We start from the raw sequence: 23454 nt of genomic DNA, 5'->3' as shown, positions 1-23454 counted from the left end.
CGCAGGTGTAAAAAGGTTGAAGAACTCTGGTGTAGTTTACATCGGTCATTTACTCTTGACTATCTCCATGCACTGTGAACATCTTTAAGCTTTAAGCTTTAAGCTTCAAGCTGCCTCCTAAATGTATCATAATCATATGCCTTGTAGTTCCACATATTTTCCTTCTTAACTGGAATTTCCAGATGTTTCGTTACCTCCCAAGTCAAGATCACATGCTCGCTTTCCCCAAATGGAGGCGATGTAGCTACCTTAGTTATGGGAAAGTCTTCTGCCCCGATCCTCCCCGCCAAATTCTGCTTCAAGTAATTATTTCTCAGGAAGTGTATAAATTCATTTCCTTCCTGCCATGTGATCTCTATTTCTTCCAATCTATGTCTCCGAAGTTGAAAAGTCTCCCATAATAATTATTCGACTTTCACTCATCGTATGAATCTGCTGATGCACATCTTCCCCATCATCCGTGACCTATCGCAGTAACTAATTTCATATGTTGTCCTATTGGTCTCAATTTCACACCAAGTTGACTCAAAACAACTGCCATCGTCCAGATAGACTCTTTCTTTTTGGCTGCAATTCATCTTCTATCATCACCAGAACCTCCACCTTTCTCCTGTCTACTCAATGTTCTCTGAAAATACTGAATCCATCATATTCTTTCACTTGTTATTACTTCATACACTGTCAAGTAAGTGGCATTAATGCCTATAACGTTTGGCGAGGTGCACTAACCAATTCCTAAATCTTCTCCCTCTTATTCCTAATGCTTTCAGCATTAGTACATATAAATTATAGCATCTTCTTTGGCTTCCACTACCTTTACATCATGAATTGACTACCTCAAATTCACAAAAATTTATTAAACAATTACAACACAAGATGGTAGTAGTGTTTCACAGCAAAGACGTATATTCAAGTAGATTCATTGACTGATGGAATATCACTGAAAAATGCTCACATTCTCAAAACGAGAATCTGAGCCTATGAATAAAATGGAAAGCTAATCGGCTCATACAGGGGTGGACTAGTTTTTCTTCTCCAAAACTCCAGTTTTTCATCTTGCATACAGGCAAAGTCAGGATAACGCATGCAATTTACATATGAAGTTGTGTGGAACTGAATTATTTTTCATTCTTTAAATCAAACTTGCCAAAAATTATATTCTTCTGTTACCCAATTGTAAGCTAACAAAGTTTGCGCGTGAAGTATCTTCACGATTAGGCTACTTATATACAGAGACCAATGACTTCACATTTATTGCCTTGGTATCCCATAATGCAAAGCGTATATTCTTCCGGACGTGTGCGTATGCAATTAAGAATTATAATACTTTCCCTAGATAGCTTTAGTTTCTTTGCCAGTAATTTTCTGCACATTTAGAAAAACAAAAAATAAAAGTTTATATAAATTAGCCAAAAATCTACACTTACTTTTATAAGCCTGATTTAATTATTTATTTCCTTAAAAATAGATAAAATCTATTTAATTGATACAGTAATATCAAATTATGAACGAATTTGTTCCCGACATACAATTTATTGCTGTCAATACTGTACCATAACATTAAAAACACCACAGGACGTCATTTACAAGATTTCTCGTATCTGATACATCTGCTGATCAATTCCTTCTAATTATATTTATAAATTATTTCTATATAAATAATAAAATGGTGTAAATAATATTATTAAATATTTTACATGAAAATAGTCGTACTTTTTTTTATTATATTTAATAATATGGTGATATCATGTAACCCCATTTTATGACTTGTATTTAAAATTATATATTTGCATTAATCTAATTTGATTTTAAAAATGTCTCACCTGTAGTAAGCTGACAATTTCATTAGCTACACAATAAATCCACGTGACTGCGACAGCGAATCCAAGATAAGCAAAGATCCATTGAAAGCGTGGCTGATTACGATGAGAAGTCATAAAAAACACCGCCAATGCTACACCAGCAGAGATGGCTAAAACCACAGCTATTACGGGAACAACCCCAGCTATCATGTTAAATGCAACTAGAAGAGAAAATGCGGTCGCAGATATCAGAAACAAGAGGAAATCATCGCGACACTAAAATTTATAGAATGGAACAACACAGTAAACAAAATAAGTTTGCCTAGCAACACTTACGTCCTGTAACCAAGGTGATAAAAGCAGGTCCTGTAATGCAGTGGAGAACGTTTAGAATGCGACACCAGTTGTGGTTCTTGCTCTTGTAATCGACAACGGGAGTGGTAAGAGCGAGCACCAACATCACTGGAAACTGAAAAAAAAAAAAAAAAAAAAAAATCCATAAATGTAAACTGTTTCCATCATTGTTTTTTCGAATATTGTTTATTGTTTATAAATACAATTAATTATATATTCTAACAAAATGCATTATTTTATAATCCATTATTTATTTATAATAATTTAAAACTATTATGTATTTGATTATTTAAAATCATTATATTAAAATAAAAAATATTTAATATCGTTTTATTAATTAAATATATTTTAATTATACTCTACTAATAAAATTATCAGTTATTTGGTTACCTGGTTGGCCGAGTGGTTAATGTACCCACTTTCCAACCAACCGGCTAAAGGGTTCGAATCTACAATAGGAAGGGATACTTGCGGATGTAGTTAGATTGGAGACGAATTTCATCACCGGGTGTTTGATCATCATCATCATCATCTAACTGCATATTGGAAATTTGAAAAAGTTCTCTGTTTGGTGTCTATAGAGTAGAATTTCTGGATTACGTAAAACAATAAAGATGAAAAAAAAAATTAAATACAAAACTTTAAAACTTAAAACTTTTCGTGGGAGGAAAGAGTCGCATAAAAATTAGCCCCTAATTAGTTTGCATATGCGTAAATATGCTATGACATCACTATGGATCTCGTTGTTAACAATTCTCCTTCAGATCATTAAACAATACTCAGTCAGCATGCTTTTCCAAATGATTCGGGCTCGCGAGCTGACAATAGGATAAATATATCTCTAATATCTCTAGCTGGAAGGTCTGTTTGAAAGAGAGCTGCTAAAACTTGGTGAAGTTTCAAGTCGCCATATTTTAGCAGCTATGCAGAGAGAACAGTTACAAGCCAGATTGGATGAACATTTATCCATCTCCTTTAAATGGATAATACTCAGCATCTATTCGGTTGAAATCGTATCTCCAACAGAATTTTTACCCACACAAGGTTATTCAGCAACACTCTTTCAAAGTAGAAATGAAACATTTAATTTATATTGCATCCTCTTATCCACTAGGTCACTGGGAACTGTGATTTAGGGGACAACTGAATAGATTTTTTTAAATATTGAGTAGCTAATTTTTGTAATTTTTTTATTTATTAAACATTCATTTTTTATTTGATGTAAATATTTAATGTCGTCATTAAAATTATAATTAAATTATAAATTAATCTGATTGTTAATCACATAGACGATTAATCTAATTGATTAAAATGAATTAAAGATTGATTATTAATGATAACGATTGATAAAAAGCAATATAACTTATGAGTTCAAAATTAATACCTTGCACAAATCTATCATTCTTTCCCACCATCTTTGTGTCTTCCATTCGTCAATATTAATGGGAAAAACTTTCTGTATAAGATGAAAGCATTCGCTCGTTGTTTCTTCTTTTTCTGGTACTGTTAAGTTTGTTGAAGCAGGTAATTTTTCAGGGATGTTCATAGCTTCAGTCGGTACATCAAAATCACCTAAAAATATTTACAGTTTGAACAACAGCGCTAAGTATGTTTCAAAGCATTAGAAAGAGAATTCTTTCAACATGTTTTAAAAGGAATTCGGTGCTAGTTAACTAATGACTGATCACAAATTAATTTTATTTTTTTAATAATTCAAAAGAAGACTTCTAAAATATTTCTGCGACTGATATGAATTTTTAATAGGTTCCTTACAATTCTCTGAATTTTTTTTTAAATAATGATGACTAAATCAAATGTAAAATATTATAAATAGCTGAAAATTTAAAAACAATCAGGACATAAAAACAACGAAACTTACTGCTCTCCTGTGGTGCTAATTCACCTGGAATTGAGATTACATATGCAGGATTGTCTTTTCCAAAAAGTTGTCCATTAGTCTGTGTTGGTTCATTCTCGTTCCAAGAATCTTGATAAGAAAAATAGGCTACAAAAATATTAAAAGTAATTATTTAATATGATATTCTGCGTTCTTTATGTTTGATCATTACATAATGCTTTGCTTTCTACATTAGAAAAAGTTTTTAGTGCTGTTAAATTCCGCAAAGCAGTGCAATAATCCACAGAAGTATACAAGACAGTACTATCTGAGTTATTAAAAATTAAGAAATAGATTGATTTCTTTTATTTTTTATTTTTTTATTTCTTTTTCAAATCACACTGCTTCTTTCACCAATCATCATCATCATCACCATCATCATCATTATCATCATAACATTAATTACGGGTATAGACCATATTGGTCTGTTCTGGTCTCATTATCCATCCAATATCCTTTTTTGAGGCCTACTCTGCCTTCTCTTTCCAATTGGCTTACATTTTAGTATTTGTTTAGAATGTCGGGTGTTGGTCATTCGGTTACATGAAAATTCACCGAAAGACAATTCATCGAAAAAAAAACAATTCACCAAAAATTTTTAATTTTCGAAAATGTTATGAGAACATTGATCAATTTAGAACAAAAACTGAACCATGCAGACAGCTTCTTGTACCGGCAACTTCTACTAATTCCGCTAAGTCAGAGAGTTATTGTAACACGCAATTTGGACATGTTATTTCTTTGTCGCCCCGAATATAGCTGAACTGAAAACTGGAACGGTTTTTTCTTGTAAAAGTTTCAAATAGCGAATATGAGTAAAATTCATCCCATAATAATTGATGTATCGAAGTCGCATATTACTACTTGCAACAACAATAATAATGGAGCCTGCACAGTTCAGTTGGTAAAAACGAAGCCGTTTAGTTAGAAAGACCTGGGTAGTCTGAATCCCATTTACCACGCGGATAATTGCTATCAGTCCTGTTCAGCTGAAGGTAAGTTAGCAGGCATAATACGGAGATGGGTGGGCTTTTTCTTTCGGAAACAGGAAAATCAGTCCCATGAACAGACATGAAACAGTTAGCGGACAAGAAAGACTATAAGAAATCATATTGTTCTATAATTTTCCCTATTAAGGTAGCATTGCGATCTCACTCTGCACGATTCGGTTTTTGTTCTAAATGGATCAATTTTCTCATAACATTTTCGAAAATTTAAAATTTTCGGTGAACTGTTTTTTCGATGAATTGCATTTTCGAAGAATTGTCGTTCGATGAATTGCCTTTTCGATGACCTTTCCGGATACCTGGCCATTCGGTTTACACGTTCAATCCATTTTTGTTTATAATTGTTTAGTCTTTCTTCTATTGATTTTGTTTTTAGTTCTTTAAAAATATCTTCGTTCCTTTTTTGATCTAATAATGTGTATTTTGCAGTTCTTCTCATAAATCTCATTTCACCTGTTTTTGTTCTTTGTTTATCTTGTTTGCTTATTGCCCAAATTTCACTGCCATATAATAATGTGGGCACTGCTAAAGTATTGTATATTTGCAAGCGTGTTCGGTTGAGTGTTCTTTTTATCAGGCCTATAATCTGTAAAAATGTTGAAGTTTTTAATTTTATGTCTTCATATGATATTCTCCTTCTTCATATTTCACATCCAAGATAACTGAAAGTATTTATCCGTTCTATTATTTTATTATTAATAACTATTTTGCTTAAAATTGGAGTTTGTCCACAAATTGCAATTGTTTTAATTTACTAAATACATTGTTTTAGTTTACTATATGCTAAATTCAAAAATATAGAATTGAAGTGGTATTCTTTCACTGTTTGAATCAGTGTTATTCTTTTATACATTTAATAGATGTGTTCTGTTTGAAGATTGAGGACGTTCATTTTTAGTCAGGATGGACAAAGTATCCAAAATCAGACTTCCATCCCTATCTTTGCAGGATAAGAACTCGAGGAAGTTTTTGATACTTTCTAAAATACTCCGACTGGGTTTATTTCTAGTTGTGGCTTATCTATTTGTTGAAATCCGAGCTACATTTGTAAGAAGTTATGTAGATTACTTTGAAAAAAAAAAAAAAAAAAAAAAAAAACAGAAAAAAAAAATTAAGCATGTATAATTCTTGATTTATATTCATTCGTGATATTTTAATATTTTTGTAGCCTCTGTTTAGTTTTACGTTATGAGATTGCAATAAGTCAGTATAGTTGAACCATATAATGTCTGCTTATCTGTATACAATTACCTTGTCTACTCATGTTGTCAATGTGTGTGTGTGTGTGTGTGTGTGTGTGTGTGTGTGTGTGTGTGTGTGTGTGTGTGTGTGTGTGTGTGTGTGTGTGTGTGTGTGTGTGTGTGTGTGTGTGTGTGTGTGTGCGTGCGCGAAACTCTAGCGTGTACATGAATGAATGAATATCTGAACAAAGTAACTAAAAAAACATCTCTTTTAGATGTAATTGAACATTGTAAAATATACAAAATATTTGTTATTTTAGTAACTCTTCGCTTTAAGTTGTATAAATTAATCGATTATTATTGAAATCCCATCTAACGAGTAAAATTTAAATTTAAATTTAACTTTTCAAATTAAAACTAAGTGAGAACGTTTCTTTCTCCCTAAAATTCGTTTTTCCCCTTCTGTACAACAGACCAACTACTTGAAAATGCACGTTTAAACATAACTAATCAAATAACAAAGGATTAATCGCTCTATCATAGCATTAGCTTATATGAAGCAAGATTACTTAGCTATGGCAGTCCATTAAGTCAAACATGCAAAAAACCGGGAATTTCTTTCATATTTAACGGGACTTAAAAAAAAAAAACTAAAATGGATAAACAAGCAATTGACGTATTTTGATGAATGGACATTTTAATTTAGCTTCGTTAAAAATGAGTTGAAAATCATTTTGAAAGTTGGAAAAAACAGTCTAGTACTAATAGCGCTAGGTACTCTTGATACGATAGTCTTGTCTTATAATAATTATGACTGATAACCACTGTGCGATAGATAATTGGGAACATTCAAGTGAACCCACCTGTTAAAACTACTCCTACGGCTTCAGGGTTGTCTCTGTCCTCTATCTTTCCTCCAAACGTCAAGCCTGGTTGTTCTGCTTCTATAAACAACAAAAAAGAAACCTATTAACGAGTTGATGGTACTTTAGCTTACAACACATCAGCAAACTAGGCCTAAGTACAAACCTGAGCAGTAAGTGATTTTACCTGCTTGACTTCTTCTCTTGTCTTTCAAAGTTAGTAGCTAGCTGACTTCGGCAACAGCAAGTCGAGTGCGATGTGCGAATGGTAGTTGGAAAGGTCAACCTACGGGGATAAACTAAAAATAACCTAGATAGGACAAGCAGCATTGCTCGCCCTTGAAGAGCTACTCTGCTATGGGATCAATTCCCACAGCTTGCTTATATAAACTAATCTTATAACCTAAAAATCTAAAAGAGTTGCTCAAATCTCGCAAAAATAAATTTTCCCAAGAATAGTTATTATATTCATTAACAACTTGTATAAGTCGTTTATGCAGGAATTTCCTAATGGGAGGTCCATTGGGTGTGTATTCCTAGGGCAGTTCGAACTATTTTAAATTCGCTTTTAGAACTATCAGCTATCGTGATATTATCAGTTCATAACAAAGAAATCCATAAAATGTGTATGTGTGTGTGTGTGTGCGCGCGCGCGCGTACGTCCACCTTACGGAAGCCCATTGGACCTTCCTGCTGATCATGCCCCTGCTATTTAATATTATTAAAGGAGATCTGGAGCCATCAATAATCTCTCAAAAACTGTGATTTCCAAATCAGATTATTCTTTCAAATTATAACTAAACTTTATGAAGATAAATAATAATTATTTAAACATGTTTTAACTGATGGAAGAATTCAAACATTTCTGACTTTATAAAATAATTGTTTCTCCTTTTATTCGCAGTTTTATTATCTATCAACTGATAGATAATAAAACTGATATCGACTAAAAGCAACAAGGAAGTACTGACACCTAGAGGCGGCTATTAGAATTAGATAATCTAACAAATAAATTGATAACAACTTTTTATGAGCATATCCTATGAGAGTTATCATCAACAGCCAGTACTATTGCCTATAAGGCTGATACCGAAGAAATTTCATGAATAGTAACTATTAGAATAAAATAGGTTATTATTCTTTGGAATTTAAAGGGTCTTTTAAATCGTTTTACAGAAAAAATACGTTATTGATGTCATGCAATATGCTTTTCGCACATTAGTCCAATGGATATTGCCAGCCTTTACTTACCTTCAAGCAGCTACTCTGAAATAAAAGAATAACAGTGAAAATTATTAAAGTGTCCTCTGTTTAAAGGGTAAGGAAAGGATAATATTTACCTTGATGTTTAGCAGAACCTAGAGTTTTTTGATGAACTAATCGACTTGTTACCACTACGATAATGTATACTATATACAGGCACACAAAACCTAGTTAGAAAGAGCAAAATGTGAAGTAAATGAAACTATATTACACTGTAACGTTAAATAATTCATATAAAAATTTTACTCTATTATTAAAAGCGACTGATATGCACATTAATTTCAATATTATGGAACTTTAGTAAATAGCACGTGTTGCCTTAGCAACCAGCTCTTCACGAAGTCATTTTGTATTTATTGTTAACTTCGAGTTCATTTCTTAATTATGAGGTTTGAGAATTATCGATTGCACAAATTCAATTAAATTTATGATTATCCAAATACTATTCCTACGGAAAGTAATTATCAGTTTTTCTTTATTATTATTTTCGTTGCCATCAATTATAGCTTTGATTTTTCTCCTTGTTTTTCATTTAATTCCATTAATGTTTCTTTCGCGCTAGCTTACCTTTGTTATAAACGTCCACTCCCCTCCCCTCCCCCATAGATTATTGAAAATCGTGAAAAAGAACCTGCACCAACAGTCTTGAAAGAGAGAATTATTCATAGTTGTTTTATTCCATCTAATTAATTTAAAAATATTTTGTGACATGATTTCGGAACTCTGATGACATTTGGTTTTTGCTGACACTATTTTGAATTTAAACACCGAGAATTTCATAACATCACAATTATTTATCATATTCTTCATCTCCGTTTATTGGAAGCCTGGAGTGGCTTGAAAAAGTTCCATTTTTGGTATCCAGAGAAGAATTTTCGGACTATATAAAAATAAATAAAATAATAACGTAAATAAAACAAGAAGTCAAAAGCCAACCTGTAGTACTGATAAAATTGAAAAGAGACACATGAAAAATAAGTGAACTAAGTACACCTTTTTATATTCACAATATATTACGAGTCAGTAATAACCCCGTCTAGTAGCAATGATAAGGATAGAATCTCGGTGAATGAATTTTGAATCGACCGTGAGATGCGGTGATTAAGCGAACTCAAATCTCTGCACCCCCCCCGGGTCGCAGAGGTTCGATTTTTAGTCTCCAGGGAAAGTGTTTTCCGGCACGGCTGGGTGAGGGGCTTTGTCGGTGAATGCTTTTCTTCGGAATTTGAGCAGTTCTGCTCGGTGGTGGGGGAGCCCGTCACTGAGTGGAACCAACGCTGAGCTGGACGGTCTTTCGGCCACTATGGAGTAGTCTAGGGATCGTCCGAATTTTTAGAGATGGCTTTACTTAGATATAAGGCTACTAAAAAGGGTACCCAGGGAGGGTATTGGATGGCAATGCTGTAGCCAATGAAGTATTAACTGAGGCTTGCCTATTGTTGTTACCCTCCTTCCATGATCAGTGCTTATAGCACTATACCTCTTCATACATTTTCTTCTAGGTAACGGGGAATATGAAAAGGATTCTTGCGTCACCCATGTAGCTAAAAAAATAAAAGAAAAGAATGAATAAACTCATTTCTTTAGGATCTCACAATAGGGGGGGTTAATGATAAGCTTTCTTTTACGCGTACGACTGAATCCCTTCCTGGCATAATTTGATCTAAAGGTGTGTTAGCCGGTAAACGAATGAGTTGATTAACATCGGCCACATATCTATAAGTAAATTTTAAACCAAAGTCTTGTCCAGTTTTTGCTAAATAAATTAACAATATATGAAAGTAGAACGATAATTATGAATATCATAAACGAAAGCATACCTATTGCATGTTGGATGTAGATGGTGCCACTGTAGAACAAGTAAAACGCCCAGCTTGCTGCTCCAACATAGAAACCTACATCTCTTAAGAAAGGTCTTTTCATCATTGCGAACGACTGAGAAAGAAATATTGATCCAGCAACCACGGTGGTAACAAAAATCCCTCCACCTTCATGCCGAAAAGAAAGAATAAAACAACATTAATTACAAAAGCTATCCCAACTTAGGTTACACTAGTTTAGAAATGAATTTCAGAATTCGATCTAATCTTAATTACTTTGTTATATTTTTATGTTATTTAATTTTTTCATTCATGCTACGATAAGATTATGTCAGTGTGCGTGGGGGGGGGAGGAGGTGTTAGTATTTGGCAAAAGAAAGTTCCTGAAATTGAGATATCAGGGAATTGATTCTTCTATCAAGAATTTCGCAAACCGTTTATTTATTTTTTCTTTCATTAGTTTGGTTTTTTCGTAAAAGTGACGGCTGTTTATGATCCGGTATTAATACAACACTGCTTGACGAAAACATTAATTATAGCACCAAGTGATTTTTCAACTTCTGATGAAAGCATTTGAACGAAGCGCAAAGGGTATAGTAAGAAAGAGATTTTTTTCTTTTCTATCGCTAAGCCTAATGTTCGTGCTAATATTGAAAGGTAGCTTATCTTTAGCGAACCATAAAATTTGCAATCTAAAATGAGATTACTGAACACTAATAGAACTCTTTATTTTTAATGACTGCACTGGAATTTAGGTTAATTATGCCACTTTTCTTTACTCTTCGTTTCATCGCTTTATTTTTTTTTTAAATCTGTATTTTGGAATTTATTATTACATTTCTCGGGCGCACACATTTTGTTGCATTGTTTTATTCAACAGCAAATAAAGCGCCACCTACCTATCAGTCCGCCAATAACCATTTCTGTTTTTCCTTGTTGTATTCCTGCTATGGCGGAAAATATATCCGGTGAACCATTGCCGAAGGCCAGTAATGTAACTCCCTTTGAAAGAAATAATTAAGGACAATACAAAAATAAAAATAATTAACAACTGATATGTTATAAATATCTCATATAAAATGCAAATATACATTATAGAATCGCCGTTTCCATCGAGTTGTACGTTTGTATTAATTTAATTTCGAAGTTATTCGTATGCTTTGTAAAGTATAAGTATTTTATTTCCGAAATCGAAGTTAGAATTGCAATACTTTCGTTGACACTTAATTCTATGTTGAATGTAGTTAGTTACATTTAAAATAGAAAAAGAACCACTCATGAAATAGCAAAGGATACAGCAACATTCTGGGACATGCGAAGACTTTTAGAGATGACGAATAGTGAAGGACACAAACTAAAAAAAGAAACAAAAAAATGAAACATAAAATGAATGAAGAAAAGCAAAGAACTAAAAATGATTTACATTCTTGTTTTATATTTTACTTTATTTGCTAGCATTGTTTATATATTAATAATATACAATATAAGTAGATTATCACATAATCTTTGGTTGGAGATTTCCTGAATTTATAGCCGGATATCTGCCAAGTGTCGTCTGTTGTGCTAGAAACATCCTCCTTTACCATGAAGTTGTCTCAAAGTTTGGCCACTTGAGTGGATATTGGGCATTGGAAAAAAAAAAAAAGCGTCTTTTTTTTTTTTCATTTTGTAATATATACAGCAGGCTAAATACCTGATGGTAAGTCTCACTATTCTAGATAGATGCTGATCTGGTTATTTTTCAAATTCAAAAATTTTTCAAATTTTTTCAGGTTAATTCACCTCGAATTGTGATTACATATGTAGGATTGTCTTTTCCAAAAAAACAATCTTTTCAATCAAAAACTGTCTTTTCCAAAAAGACAAATATACAGGGTGTCCCAAAATTAGCTATCTATTTCAGTGAAACGAGACCAATTTTTTAAAAACTCATGATCATGTTTAATATGTGTTATAAATGTAACAATTTCTAAATTATTTCATAATTTTATTTTCATCTCCTTTCAGAATCCTAACTTTGATAATGAATACACAAGAACGCATCTTGGTTGTAACATCCCGTATCAAAGGAGTGCGATGTAATGAAATCAGAAGAAAGATTTACAAGGAAATTTCACAGAAACGGTCCTACAGGCAAAGCGATTCTTGAAGTTGTGAATAAATTTAAAAGAAATGGATCCGTACACCAAGAGGACGCTCAAGAACAGCACATAACGGTATCGAAGGAGTACCACGATTGTTCGAGGATGAATCAACGACGTCGGCTAGAGAAGCCAGTCGAAGACTCAACATATCCTAGACCATAGTTCATAAAATCTTGCGTTCGACACTGATGAAAAGCCTTTTTCACATTCATGTACTGCATGTCTAAATGAAGAGGATTATCCAAATCGAGCAGCAGGTGCTGAATCCCCGGATCATATCGAAAACGTTGTTTATTGGATAACATCTAATTCAGTGATGAGGCGACTTTCCATACGTGTGGTAAAGTCAATCGACACAATTGTCGTATCTGGTCCAATGAAAAATCATCTGAAGTCACAGAATATCAAAGCGCCTCTCCAAAAAATTAACGTGTGGCTTGACTAAATCCAAAATTTATGGCCTATTCTTCTTTCGTGGAAGCATCCATAACAGGTAGTGCTACCTTGAAATGCTTCAGCAGTTTCTTGAACAACGGCTTCTTGATGATGGCATTCTTGATAATGTTGTGTTTCAACAAGGTGGAACACCGTATCATTATGCACTAATTGTTCAAGAATAACTCAACAGACTCTTTCCGATTCGGTGAATTACACGTGGAGGATCTCGCCATTGGCCTCCTCCACGTTCTCCGGATTTGACACCCCTGGATTTCTTTGCGTGGGGTTGCATAAAAACAAAAATTTATCGCCAAAAGATTAATTGTTTAGCTGAACTTAAAGAACACATTCAGTTGGTAGTGCAGGACTTAACTCCCGAAATGCTTCAAAATGTGTTTCGCAACGCTAAGGATAGATTTGAAATTTGTAGGGATACAGACGGAGCGCATGTTGAAAGTTCTCAATAAAGATCTGACTTATGATTTATAAATCTATCTATTTTTGTATCATACTTAGGTAATAAACATGACATTATGTCAGTGTTTAATAGATTTGTCCGATTTCCCTGTATCTTGTGTATTCATTATTAGGTTAGGGTTCTGAAAGGAGATGTAAATAAAATTATGAAATAATTAAATTTTTTTACATTTATAACACATATTGAACATGATAAACATCAATGAATATGAACTTTTCACAAATTCGTCCCATTTCACTGAAATAGATAGCTAATTCTGGGACACCCTGCATATATAAATAAAAATAAAAATAAGTAAAATGAAATGAATCAGAAAACTCGAATATTGATTAATGAAAAAAAAAATTATATGATGATATGTAAGAGAATTGCATGTCTTTAAAAGGTTCGTTATTACGTCACAGAAATATTCTCTGCAGTTGTTTTTTTAACCCAAGTGTCGTTGCCAACCGTCAGTTTTGTTTAAAGCTGATTCAAACGATAAAAGAAATATACTAATTGTGTCTAGACCTAAATGTCGTTTAACTATTACTTACAAGTCATTTGCAGTCACTCCTAATGCTATGAACAGGAACAGTAACCAAATAACCTGTCAATATAAACAGAAATTAATAAATTAAAATCTGAACTGTAAATATTAGAACAATAACAAAGATTATGAAGCGATGTTGATTTCTTAATTGTCTGTTTATTTAAATTCATTGTTGATTCAGAAACTTACACTTAAACAAACAGCCAGAGGTGCCTTCTCTGGTCCGAAGGCACAGTATACTTGAATCGTGTACTCAATGTAGCCAATCGGACTTTTGCAGTCTGCAATAGATTTGACGAACTCGCAGCGATCAGAAATGTTAAGAGAGTTCACCTCTCTACACTAGTAAAATAAAAGAAAACAATAAAGTTGGTGCGCAGTTTTATGTCCCAAAATAATTAATGACAGTAATGCTTATAATTACAAATAAAATCCTCCGCTAAAATTATTTCATAAATACGGAATTCGTCATATTGTAGCTCGAAATGGAAAATAATAAAATGTCCGAATTGAACAAAGTAGATCGAAATAATGGAATCCAAAACTCTTATTCAAATTAAGGGTTCGCATTCCGTACTATATCATAGACGAATTTGAACTATCTAATCGCATAAGCTAGTAAGAATTACAGTTTATAGTGAGTTGAGTCTAGCTCAGTATGGATGTCCATGGTTGGGTTCGAATCAGGGCTGGAATGCGAGGATCCTTTATAAAGACTTTTCGGCCGAAGGCGAGTTAGATGGTTCTCTTACAGAGGCAGATGGTCTCATACACAGACAGTTATCAGACATGACACACTGGGCTCATAGCGTTACAACAACAGCAAACATATTGTACCTATTAATAATTCCTATACAACAGGGTGTAGTACTTACCATGGTTGAATCACTAAAATTAAAGTTCGTGACGTTCAGCGCCATGATCCTTGAGAAAATCTTAATTTGGACCGTCTTCGGTATCGCCTAACAAGATGACGAGATTTCTTCGTGGGTGCTGTAGCTGCGTGGTGCGGATACATCACCAGCGAAACCCTCCCTATTGACTAGACTGAGATTCCATCCACACTTTAAATACCTTTGACTGTACGTGAAGCATCTAAGTCTTATCAGCAAAGGTACAAGTGATACTGGTGTTCTCGATTGTGTTGCAAGCCTATTAGAGGTATGCACTTCAGACTTGATGAAGAACAAACACCTGTTATCAGATATAACAAAAAAAATATCCCTTCCTGCCGTTTAGGACAACCCACAAGCTAGTTGTTATCTATTATCACAGGAATTTGACGTTGTGCTTACGTGGTTGAAATATCGTCAAATTACCAATGCCAACAATGTAGCACGAGACGTCTGCGAGAAGTGATTTGTTGATGGCAAGCACAAACCATCTCATGACCTTTTTTAGAGAGAAAAATGGGCGAATCATTGCTCTTCTAGAATTCTACGGAAGAGCTTTTTCAAAAAGTAGAAAAAGAAAATGCATTGATAATAATGCGTGCGTCATTGATGTCAAGTGGTATTCATTATATATCAATCGCACGTTTTTCATTTAATAAAAAGTTTATCCTAAAGAATGGATAAAAAATATTTCATTTTAACATAAAGAAGAAATCGAATCAATGGAAGGTTTATTTTCTGACTCTCTCTCTCTCTCTCTCTCTCTCTCTCTCTCTCTCTCTCTCTCTCTCTCTCTCTCTCTTCCACTACTATAACAAGACAGCATATAAGTCTCGTTGATGTTAATGTTTTCAGATAGTGTTCTGAACTTAAAACCTTATGTCAGGCAATGTCCTTCCCTTGAAAAGACTAGCGCGTCCTAGAGAAATATGTACTTCCTTTTTTTAAAAGAAAAAAATGAGCGAATCGCTGTTCTTCTTCTTCTTCTTCGCATCCTAGGGTATACCCCTCCCCAGGATGTTTTTTTTTTTGAACGGAAAGTCAGTTAACCGCTTCCATAAGCAAATAGAAGGTGTTTCATCTTGCATACAAACCAATCAGAGATTGTTGACTGGGTATCAGTACGACGACACACAGTCAATCATCATAATGCTGATATTAGCCTTGGTCGGTTCAACCATAATTTCACACAATAACAACAACCAAATCCGGTGGAAAGTTTATGGAAACTTTGTGGAAAGTCACCAAGAAAGGTATTTCACTCTGCACATATTTACATTCTGAAGATGAGCACGAGACTCTGGAACATGCGCATTATCCTGGCTTTGAAGAATCTTTCCATGTACTACGCTTGATGACATGAAACACTGTCAGTGTTCAGATTACAACATCATATCCCAGTTGACTGCTATCCTACTAGTTATCTCGTTAATTACACCATGTACCCAAAAGTGTTGGTACATAAAACGAAATTAAGAAAGATTACGATATGCTTAGATTTAATATACGCAACTGTTTTCTCGTGCGTTTTTCCAAATGATTTTATAAATATTCGTTGAAACTATGTCCGTCAGACCATTAGCAGTGTTGTCTCCAGGCCAATTTCTTCCTCTTTTTCAGATTTGAACTCGAGAAAATGTCCTGTAGAAAGTGAAACTTTTGTGTTCATACTTGTGATACCCTTAAGTAGAGTTTCAGAGTATGTCAAAAAACTCATTGCACTGTCAGCAAAACTCTGCTGTCAAACTGCATATTATGAAATTCTTTCAGTGCCACCAACATGACATGTTAAACTTCTAACGGGATTGCAATACTGTTTAAAAGTTTTCATCGAGCTATGTTCGAATACGGGCTCTCCCATTTAATTAAAATATTGATTAGGGATTGTCATGACTCGTTAATCTTCTTCAGTAGGTTATCATTCGCAAAAAATCGATTTATGATCTTGAGATTGTACATAATAACTTGCTCATAAAATATCTGATGGGATCTGTCTATGGTACGTGTATTGGCCTTTTGAGGATTCTATTGCACAGCTGAATTGGAGTCTTCTTCTTTGTAGCATTTTGAATATGATGAATATGATGAACGAGGAGCTAATTTTGCAACACTAGGACTCCTACTATGTTTCATTGTATTTGCATATTATGACGATGAAGTATCGACGATGTCCTGGTCAGAAAGATCTGGGTTTGAATTCCATATAGAATGCGAAAAGTTTTATAAATGAGTTTAATTGAAGATGAGTTAAGAGGGAAAATGTTTTCCTTTCTATCAAATCAATTTTTCAACCCACAAAACAGGCCAACCAGCTAGAAGAACATGGCAATTCACGGACACAGTAAACTCAGTGGCTCTGCATGAGAGCAGTAAAATTCTAATGGGAACTACAGCGAGAACTGGGCATTACTGAGATGCATAACACGTTGGAAAAGAATGCAAGACTCATCTACGACATCCTCCAGGGACAGCAGTTTGAAATCAACTTTTAAATATGCCACGATTCACATAATATTATTCGCATCAATTTTTACTAATATTTATTTGATAAAAACATTTCATATTTCTTATTTTACAAACAGCGTTGCCTGAATAAGTAGTCAAGTATAACATGATTAGCGTATTTATTCACTTTTAAATGAATTATTTTTAAGTTTACACAGAAAAAATAGATCTATACATTCAGATACGTATTGTGTACATACGTTATGAACAGTCTGAGTTTTTAAAAAATATCAAACAATGATTTTTTTTTCTATTGGATCATATTAAGATATTAAAACTAAGGGTTATATTTGGTGAATAAAACTGATAGAAATATTAAGTGAATCGTTATAAATTTGCCATTCATTAATACATGGTGGATGGGCAAATATTATCTAATCAGAAAACTTGGCTTTATACCCAACAATGAACTTTACAAACCACTTGAGTGGCTTGAAAAGCTCAGTGTTGGGTTCTGAACAACGAAACTCATCTAGCAGATAAAAGCTTTCACTAACAGCCATGTCCACAGCAGGATACGAGCTTGGATGTGAATACTCTTCCTAGTCGGTCAACCAGAGACCTGCATATACGAGCTAGTATAGAGACAATTTCCGCATATCATATCACTGAGCACTATAAATTCAATATTATTAGCAGTGATGAGTGTTTAAAAGGAAATATAAAATATTACATCACCCAGTACATTTTAAATCCATTGTTTTTGTTATAAAAACATCTCTTGTGGACTATTCTGAAGATTCTTGAAGATTAAGATTATGAGAATTATAGTTACTATGAGGGAGGTTATTATATGAGGAAATTAAGATTATTGTCGTCCGAAAAAAAACAGTAAGTTATAGATTTGTATGGAATTATTTCCTACACAAAGTAGTCTTGCCGAAAAACTCCACAGTTAACATCAATTCTTGATTCTGTTAGAATTAATCAAGAGATTTTCAAATTATGGCATGGCTTGTAGCACGTCAATATCAAATTGAAAATCGAAGATGTTTATTTTTATTTTCATTATTTTCATGATTATTACTATTTGTTTCTTCGAAATTTGAAACCACATATTTTATTAGTTATTAAAAGAGTTAGCTGTATAATAAATAATCTTTGCATAGACCCACTCGACATACATCCCCTGGTCCTCATCTAATTCCATCTTGTTCTTCTAGTGGTGACGTTTGTGGTTCCATAGTATAGTACTAGACTATCAGAAGAAAGATCATTATAGGTTCAAGTCTACCCGCCGACTAAACGAACTTTTATATGCCTTTTTAGCGGTTTCTTATTAATCGACTTCCAGCACAGGTAAGTAGGATTATCTCAAGAAACATCGGTTTATATCTCAGAAAAATCGACTCGCAGATCCCTTGAATATTATCACACAGCTGTGAGCTCTATTGGTAATGGTTCAGAGTGAAGACCGGCTGTCCACCGATTTCCAAAAGTAAATAGTAAAAGACTTCTCTTTGCTTTCTTTGTAAAATAAAAAGACAATTCACTTTTGTTTACCTACTTTTTGAAGTAGAAGTCTCGTTATTGGTTTAATCTATACTGAAATAAAAATCACACATTTCTTTGATTTAATATTAAATTCTCGTCCTCCGACTGCATTATTTTGGTTATGATTTCTGCGTGCTCCTGGTAACACTAAATTCTGAAACAACGCAGATTCCTGCTGTGTTTGTGGGCAAATCTGATTCCTGTGCCTGCATTAACATATATATATATATATATTTAACATTCCATTTTCCTCTTGACTTGTGCCAAATTGGGAAGTTGGTGAACTTTAATCCACGTGCATTCCTCATGATAATTTATTTATTTTGTGTTCCCGCATGTTTCTTTAAGTATATCTTGCGTTTCTCTATCTATCTGCCCTTATCTTTATATACCGTTATTAAAAGTGTGCTACGGCATCTTGTAAATCTATCCTTCCTTTAGTTACTGCGACTAACTTAAGTAACAACTCTTGACTACCAACTTTTTGCTGCCATTCCTTGTAAAACATCAGAAAGGAATTTCTTTATCTGGTTGTAAATGTTCATTTAGGCATAGTATGATTTATGCATTAGTGACCATGCAGTCTGTACCAGGCGATCATTTCATAAAATAAGACAGTCACAAATTCTCCTTTTTCCCTTTTAATAGCAGAATCATTAAGCTAAATGTCTCTACTACTAAAATAGTAAACGACAGGCAGAGCTGCTCAGTCTTATTAAGGAATCAAAACGTTTTTTAGATAGCCTCTTCAATCTTCCATTAAGTCGTTTTTTTCAGCATTATCCATTGTGTTATTGTAACTAACAATTTTTCTATTGCATTTGTATTGGAATGTATGTTTTATAATCAAACACAAGCCTTGGAATATTGGGAAGAATATGTGGAAGACAATGTGATAACTTCGCATGAGCATCTGTAATGTAGGACGGACATTTAGAGTGTGTTCCACACACACACACACACACACACACACACACACACACACACACACACACACACACACACACACACACACACACACACACACACACACACACACACACACACACACACACACACACACACACACACACACACACACACACACACACACACACACACACACAGCAACTTCAGAGAAATCGACTTTGAAGGAATATTTTGCATGAATTTCGTCAGACATCCTCGAGATCTCTTTCAAATGGAACATGAGTTAGCGGGTCTCATACAAAAGTGAGAAAGAATATTTCTCTCTCGAAATAAGTCTTGAATTAACCACGCAAAAAGAGAACAAAATGTCTGAAAATGTGCAGGATAACAGTCAATAAGTATTTATCGTACCAAAAGCAACTGTCTTGAGTATAAAAGATTTACAAAGTTAAAACGTCTGTAAAAAGGCAATATGTGTTTTTTCTATTCATTTGTAATCATGCGCTCCTCTGATGGCGAGAAAAATAAAAGGTTCCTGTCAAATTCACATCATGTGCACACCACAATGCAATTTTTCCGTTTAGAATTGAATGATGGGAATGAAATTATTGTCCGTAATGAATTTTCTTTAAATGAAATATGTAATCATTGTCAATGTCAGTGTAATCTACTCATTACAAATCATAATCACATTTCCTTCTACCATAATTACTTTTCTTTACAAAAGGAAATGTGTGTCCGTGTCTCTACTTTTAATATAAACGATGGTAAAAATAATTGAAATGGAGAGGGACAGTGAAAGAAAAAAGTGAAACATACTTTGGTAATGAAAGTGAAGGAGCGCCCAACTTGCAAAGTAGTCTTATCAGTAATATATTTGCACATTAAATTGTTTAAAGGAGACTAAATTTTAAGGTTAGTTAAAACATTCGTTGTATATTCTTTAGCCTAAGAGGTTTACATAATTACACAGAAATGTGGAATAATGTTTAGAAAATATAATTTTATGGGAGGCGCGTGCGCGCGCGTGTGTGTGTGTGTGTGTGAAGAACTTGGATTCTTTGAAATGATCAAAGCAAGTCATCGTCCAGTGTGAGACCACCACCGCCCTGCTTATTGGAGTCTTTCAGTGGCTTTAAAAAGTTCCATGTTTGAATGAGAGCATGGTCTGTTTTACAGGACGATTGCTAACAGCATATACTTCTAAGCAGCTACGTTGCTGCATTTACAGACATCGTAAAGGAAAAATTTTTTTTTTCTTCTTCAGTTTATGAAGTCGTGAAATTAAAATGACGAAGAAGAATGTCCAACAGTGATCTGCTGATCAGAAAAACTTTCTCTCGTAACAACACAAAGATTCTCCGAATTCTCTGATATGTAATAGTAACAATTTTGCGATGTCAGAAGTTATCACTTATTAAAAATGCTGATTCATATTTCCTATTTTATTTATTTGTATTTTATGAGCAACATTTCTTGATTGAATTCCTGTTATTTCTTTATTTGATGCCGAGTTGCTTAATCAATGAATTTGTATTCCCTTCATTCCACTCATAAATGTCTATTCTTCTTGGGTTGCTATGACAACCGAGTCATGGTGGACTCTGATACTTACTGGGAATGATTATTGCGTAAGTATTATTTTAAAAAATTGCTACGACATTCTGATTCGAACACTAAAAACACGTTCGTTTGTCACTTTAACAACCCAACATTATCTGGGAAAGAAAGTGGCGAAAAAGAGAGTTTTGACTCCACCCCCCGTTTGAGAACGGGGGGTGGAGTTCATTTGCGGAAACTTTTTAAATCCGCTCCAAACAGAACCTTGCTGTTTACCGACTCTGATTTACTTAGCTTGATCTAAATTGCTGTTGGGTTATGAAAACAAGAGTTTGTCATAGTAAATGCGATTCGCACTTGTTTATCGCTATTTATTGCGCCACTTTCTCTTGGCTTCTGATAAATGTAACGACATCATTGGAATGTCTTTAATCTTTGTTTAACCAATGCTAGAGAACTGCGCGTGGGAGAAGCATCATTACTGAATGCTATTATACAATTTCTTTTGATTCGGTTGCTGCAAAGCATTAAATTTAAACTTTACAATTTAAACATTTACGATAGCCAAATTTTCAGTTGGTGATGAAAACATTAATTTGCAGTTTACTAGAATTAAATTATTATTTTAGAAATCTCTCGATAACTCTTTCTAAAATCAATTGAGGACATAGAGAACATTCTGTCGCAATAAGATGGTGGCCATTTCACAACTGGCAAAGATTTAAATGAGATCAGCTGTTTCTTACTTTGTTTTTCTTAGCTTGATCTAAATTGCCGTTGGCTTATGGAAACAAATATTAAATGTGTTTGTTTTTGGCATATGAAATCAGCAACGCTTGCCTTGTTTATCCCTATTTATTGCTCCACTTTCATGCAATTCATATCAGAAGAAATATGGTTTATGAAAGAAAAGCTCTGAGAAATTATTTTCATAAACTGCATATCTAAAAGAGTACTTGACGATATATCGAATCTGTCAAGGGCATTGTGGATGGATGTTTGTGATTATCTCTCACTAATCTCTCTCTCTCTCTCACACACACATACAAATAATACACTCTCCCAAGATGGACTTGGTTATCATTGGAGGCGTAGAATCAAAGTTCTTCGCATTATGGAAAGGCCTTCAACCAGTAGTGGGATACACATTGATGAGCCAAAACGTTATCACAACCTTCCTTGTAGCGTACAGGGGCTCCTCAGGCTGAGATAACTGCTTACATCCATTTTAGCATTGACTGCACTAGACCACTGAAGGTGTCCGGAGGTGTTCTGGACAAACATCGAACATTTGTGGACAAAGAGAGTCCACAAATGTTCGATGGAATGCAAATCAAGAGAATTTTGGGGGGGGGGGGGAAGATGAGCCCACAGAATGCTTGGATATTCTCTTCGAACAATACTTGCATGATACGAGCCTTGTGGTGTGATGTTTACTTTCTGGAAGAGTTTAGATTAGGGGATCCCTGTGATGCCATGAGAACAATCCCAGTTAATTCTCGATTCAACCTCTAAAGTGTGAACGTCTGTAATTGAACAGCAGATTGTTAGTAGAAACAAAACTGTAGTGTGGAGTGACGAATGACCAAACACACTCTTCGCATTAGATGGACGTGTTTGAGTATCATCCGCTACTTATTCATAGTTCTAACGACGGTGTTATTTGTGGGGGATGCTTTTCCTTGTTTAAAGTAGGACTAATTACCGAAGAACTCAGAAAAGGAGTACACAGAAAACAACTCAGCTGAACACTGTCATAATTAGAGGGGATTGTCCTTTCCTTTTCAAGAAACTGAAAAATTAGCTAACTCTGTGTTGTTTAATTCCTTCTCCTTTAATTCTATCTATCTGGTTGGTCGAGTGAATAACCCTATGTGCTGTCTGCCAAACATCCAAATTCCCGCCGTGGGCATAGATGTTAAGTGGGAGGTGAATTTTATTTCCCATTTGTATGGACCGCCTAACTGGATACTTAAAGGGGCTTGAATAAACATTTTAGTTTAGTTTCTAGAGAAGAATAAATCTACGTTGAATTCTAGATATAAAACAAAATCTTAGTCGTCCCACAGTGCTAATGGTCTGTAGGTTTACAACGTTTGATGAGGTAGCAGTCCTCTAAAGTATAATTAAGGCTTTAAAATTGAAAATTATTTCTTTATTTCTTTCTATCGAAATCAGTAAATTTTCATGTTAAAATGGACAATATTTCTTGTCCATTTTAACTTCGTTAATAGCAAAAAGATATCTTTTTGCTATTAACAAATTAATCTTTGAAAATTTAGTTGTGCGCAACAAGTTGCTTCCTTTTCTCCAA

The 23454-nt window shown here is 34.1% G+C and overlaps 1 protein-coding gene across 2 annotated transcripts in view; it reads right to left on the bottom strand.

The window, feature by feature from the left end:
• LOC150109957 (mitochondrial sodium/calcium exchanger protein-like) overlaps positions 1-14877 on the bottom strand; it is a 30795-nt gene extending 15918 nt beyond the window's left edge. The window contains exons 1-12 of one of the 2 annotated variants that reach the window (XM_090397392.1): positions 14655-14877; positions 13969-14121; positions 13784-13836; positions 11484-11541; positions 11087-11189; positions 10188-10355; positions 8445-8534; positions 7105-7185; positions 4036-4161; positions 3541-3728; positions 2139-2271; positions 1824-2023 (exon numbers count right to left, since the gene is read on the bottom strand). In XM_090397392.1, coding sequence (XP_090253518.1) covers positions 1824-2023; positions 2139-2271; positions 3541-3728; positions 4036-4161; positions 7105-7185; positions 8445-8534; positions 10188-10355; positions 11087-11189; positions 11484-11541; positions 13784-13836; positions 13969-14121; positions 14655-14699 — 1398 coding nt within the window. In that variant the 5' untranslated portion in view covers positions 14700-14877. The remainder of the gene's footprint in view (positions 1-1823; positions 2024-2138; positions 2272-3540; positions 3729-4035; positions 4162-7104; positions 7186-8444; positions 8535-10187; positions 10356-11086; positions 11190-11483; positions 11542-13783; positions 13837-13968; positions 14122-14654) is intronic. The other variant, XM_090397401.1, reaches the window with a different exon arrangement.
• Positions 14878-23454: the final 8577 nt, after the last annotated feature.

Source organism: Typopeltis vanoorti, chromosome 1, assembly GCF_054136105.1.
Source record: "Typopeltis vanoorti isolate ZY-2024b chromosome 1, IOZ_Tvanoo_1.0, whole genome shotgun sequence".
Classification (NCBI taxonomy): Eukaryota; Metazoa; Arthropoda; class Arachnida; order Uropygi; family Thelyphonidae; genus Typopeltis; species Typopeltis vanoorti.
This window is presented reverse-complemented; position numbering and strand designations above follow the sequence as displayed.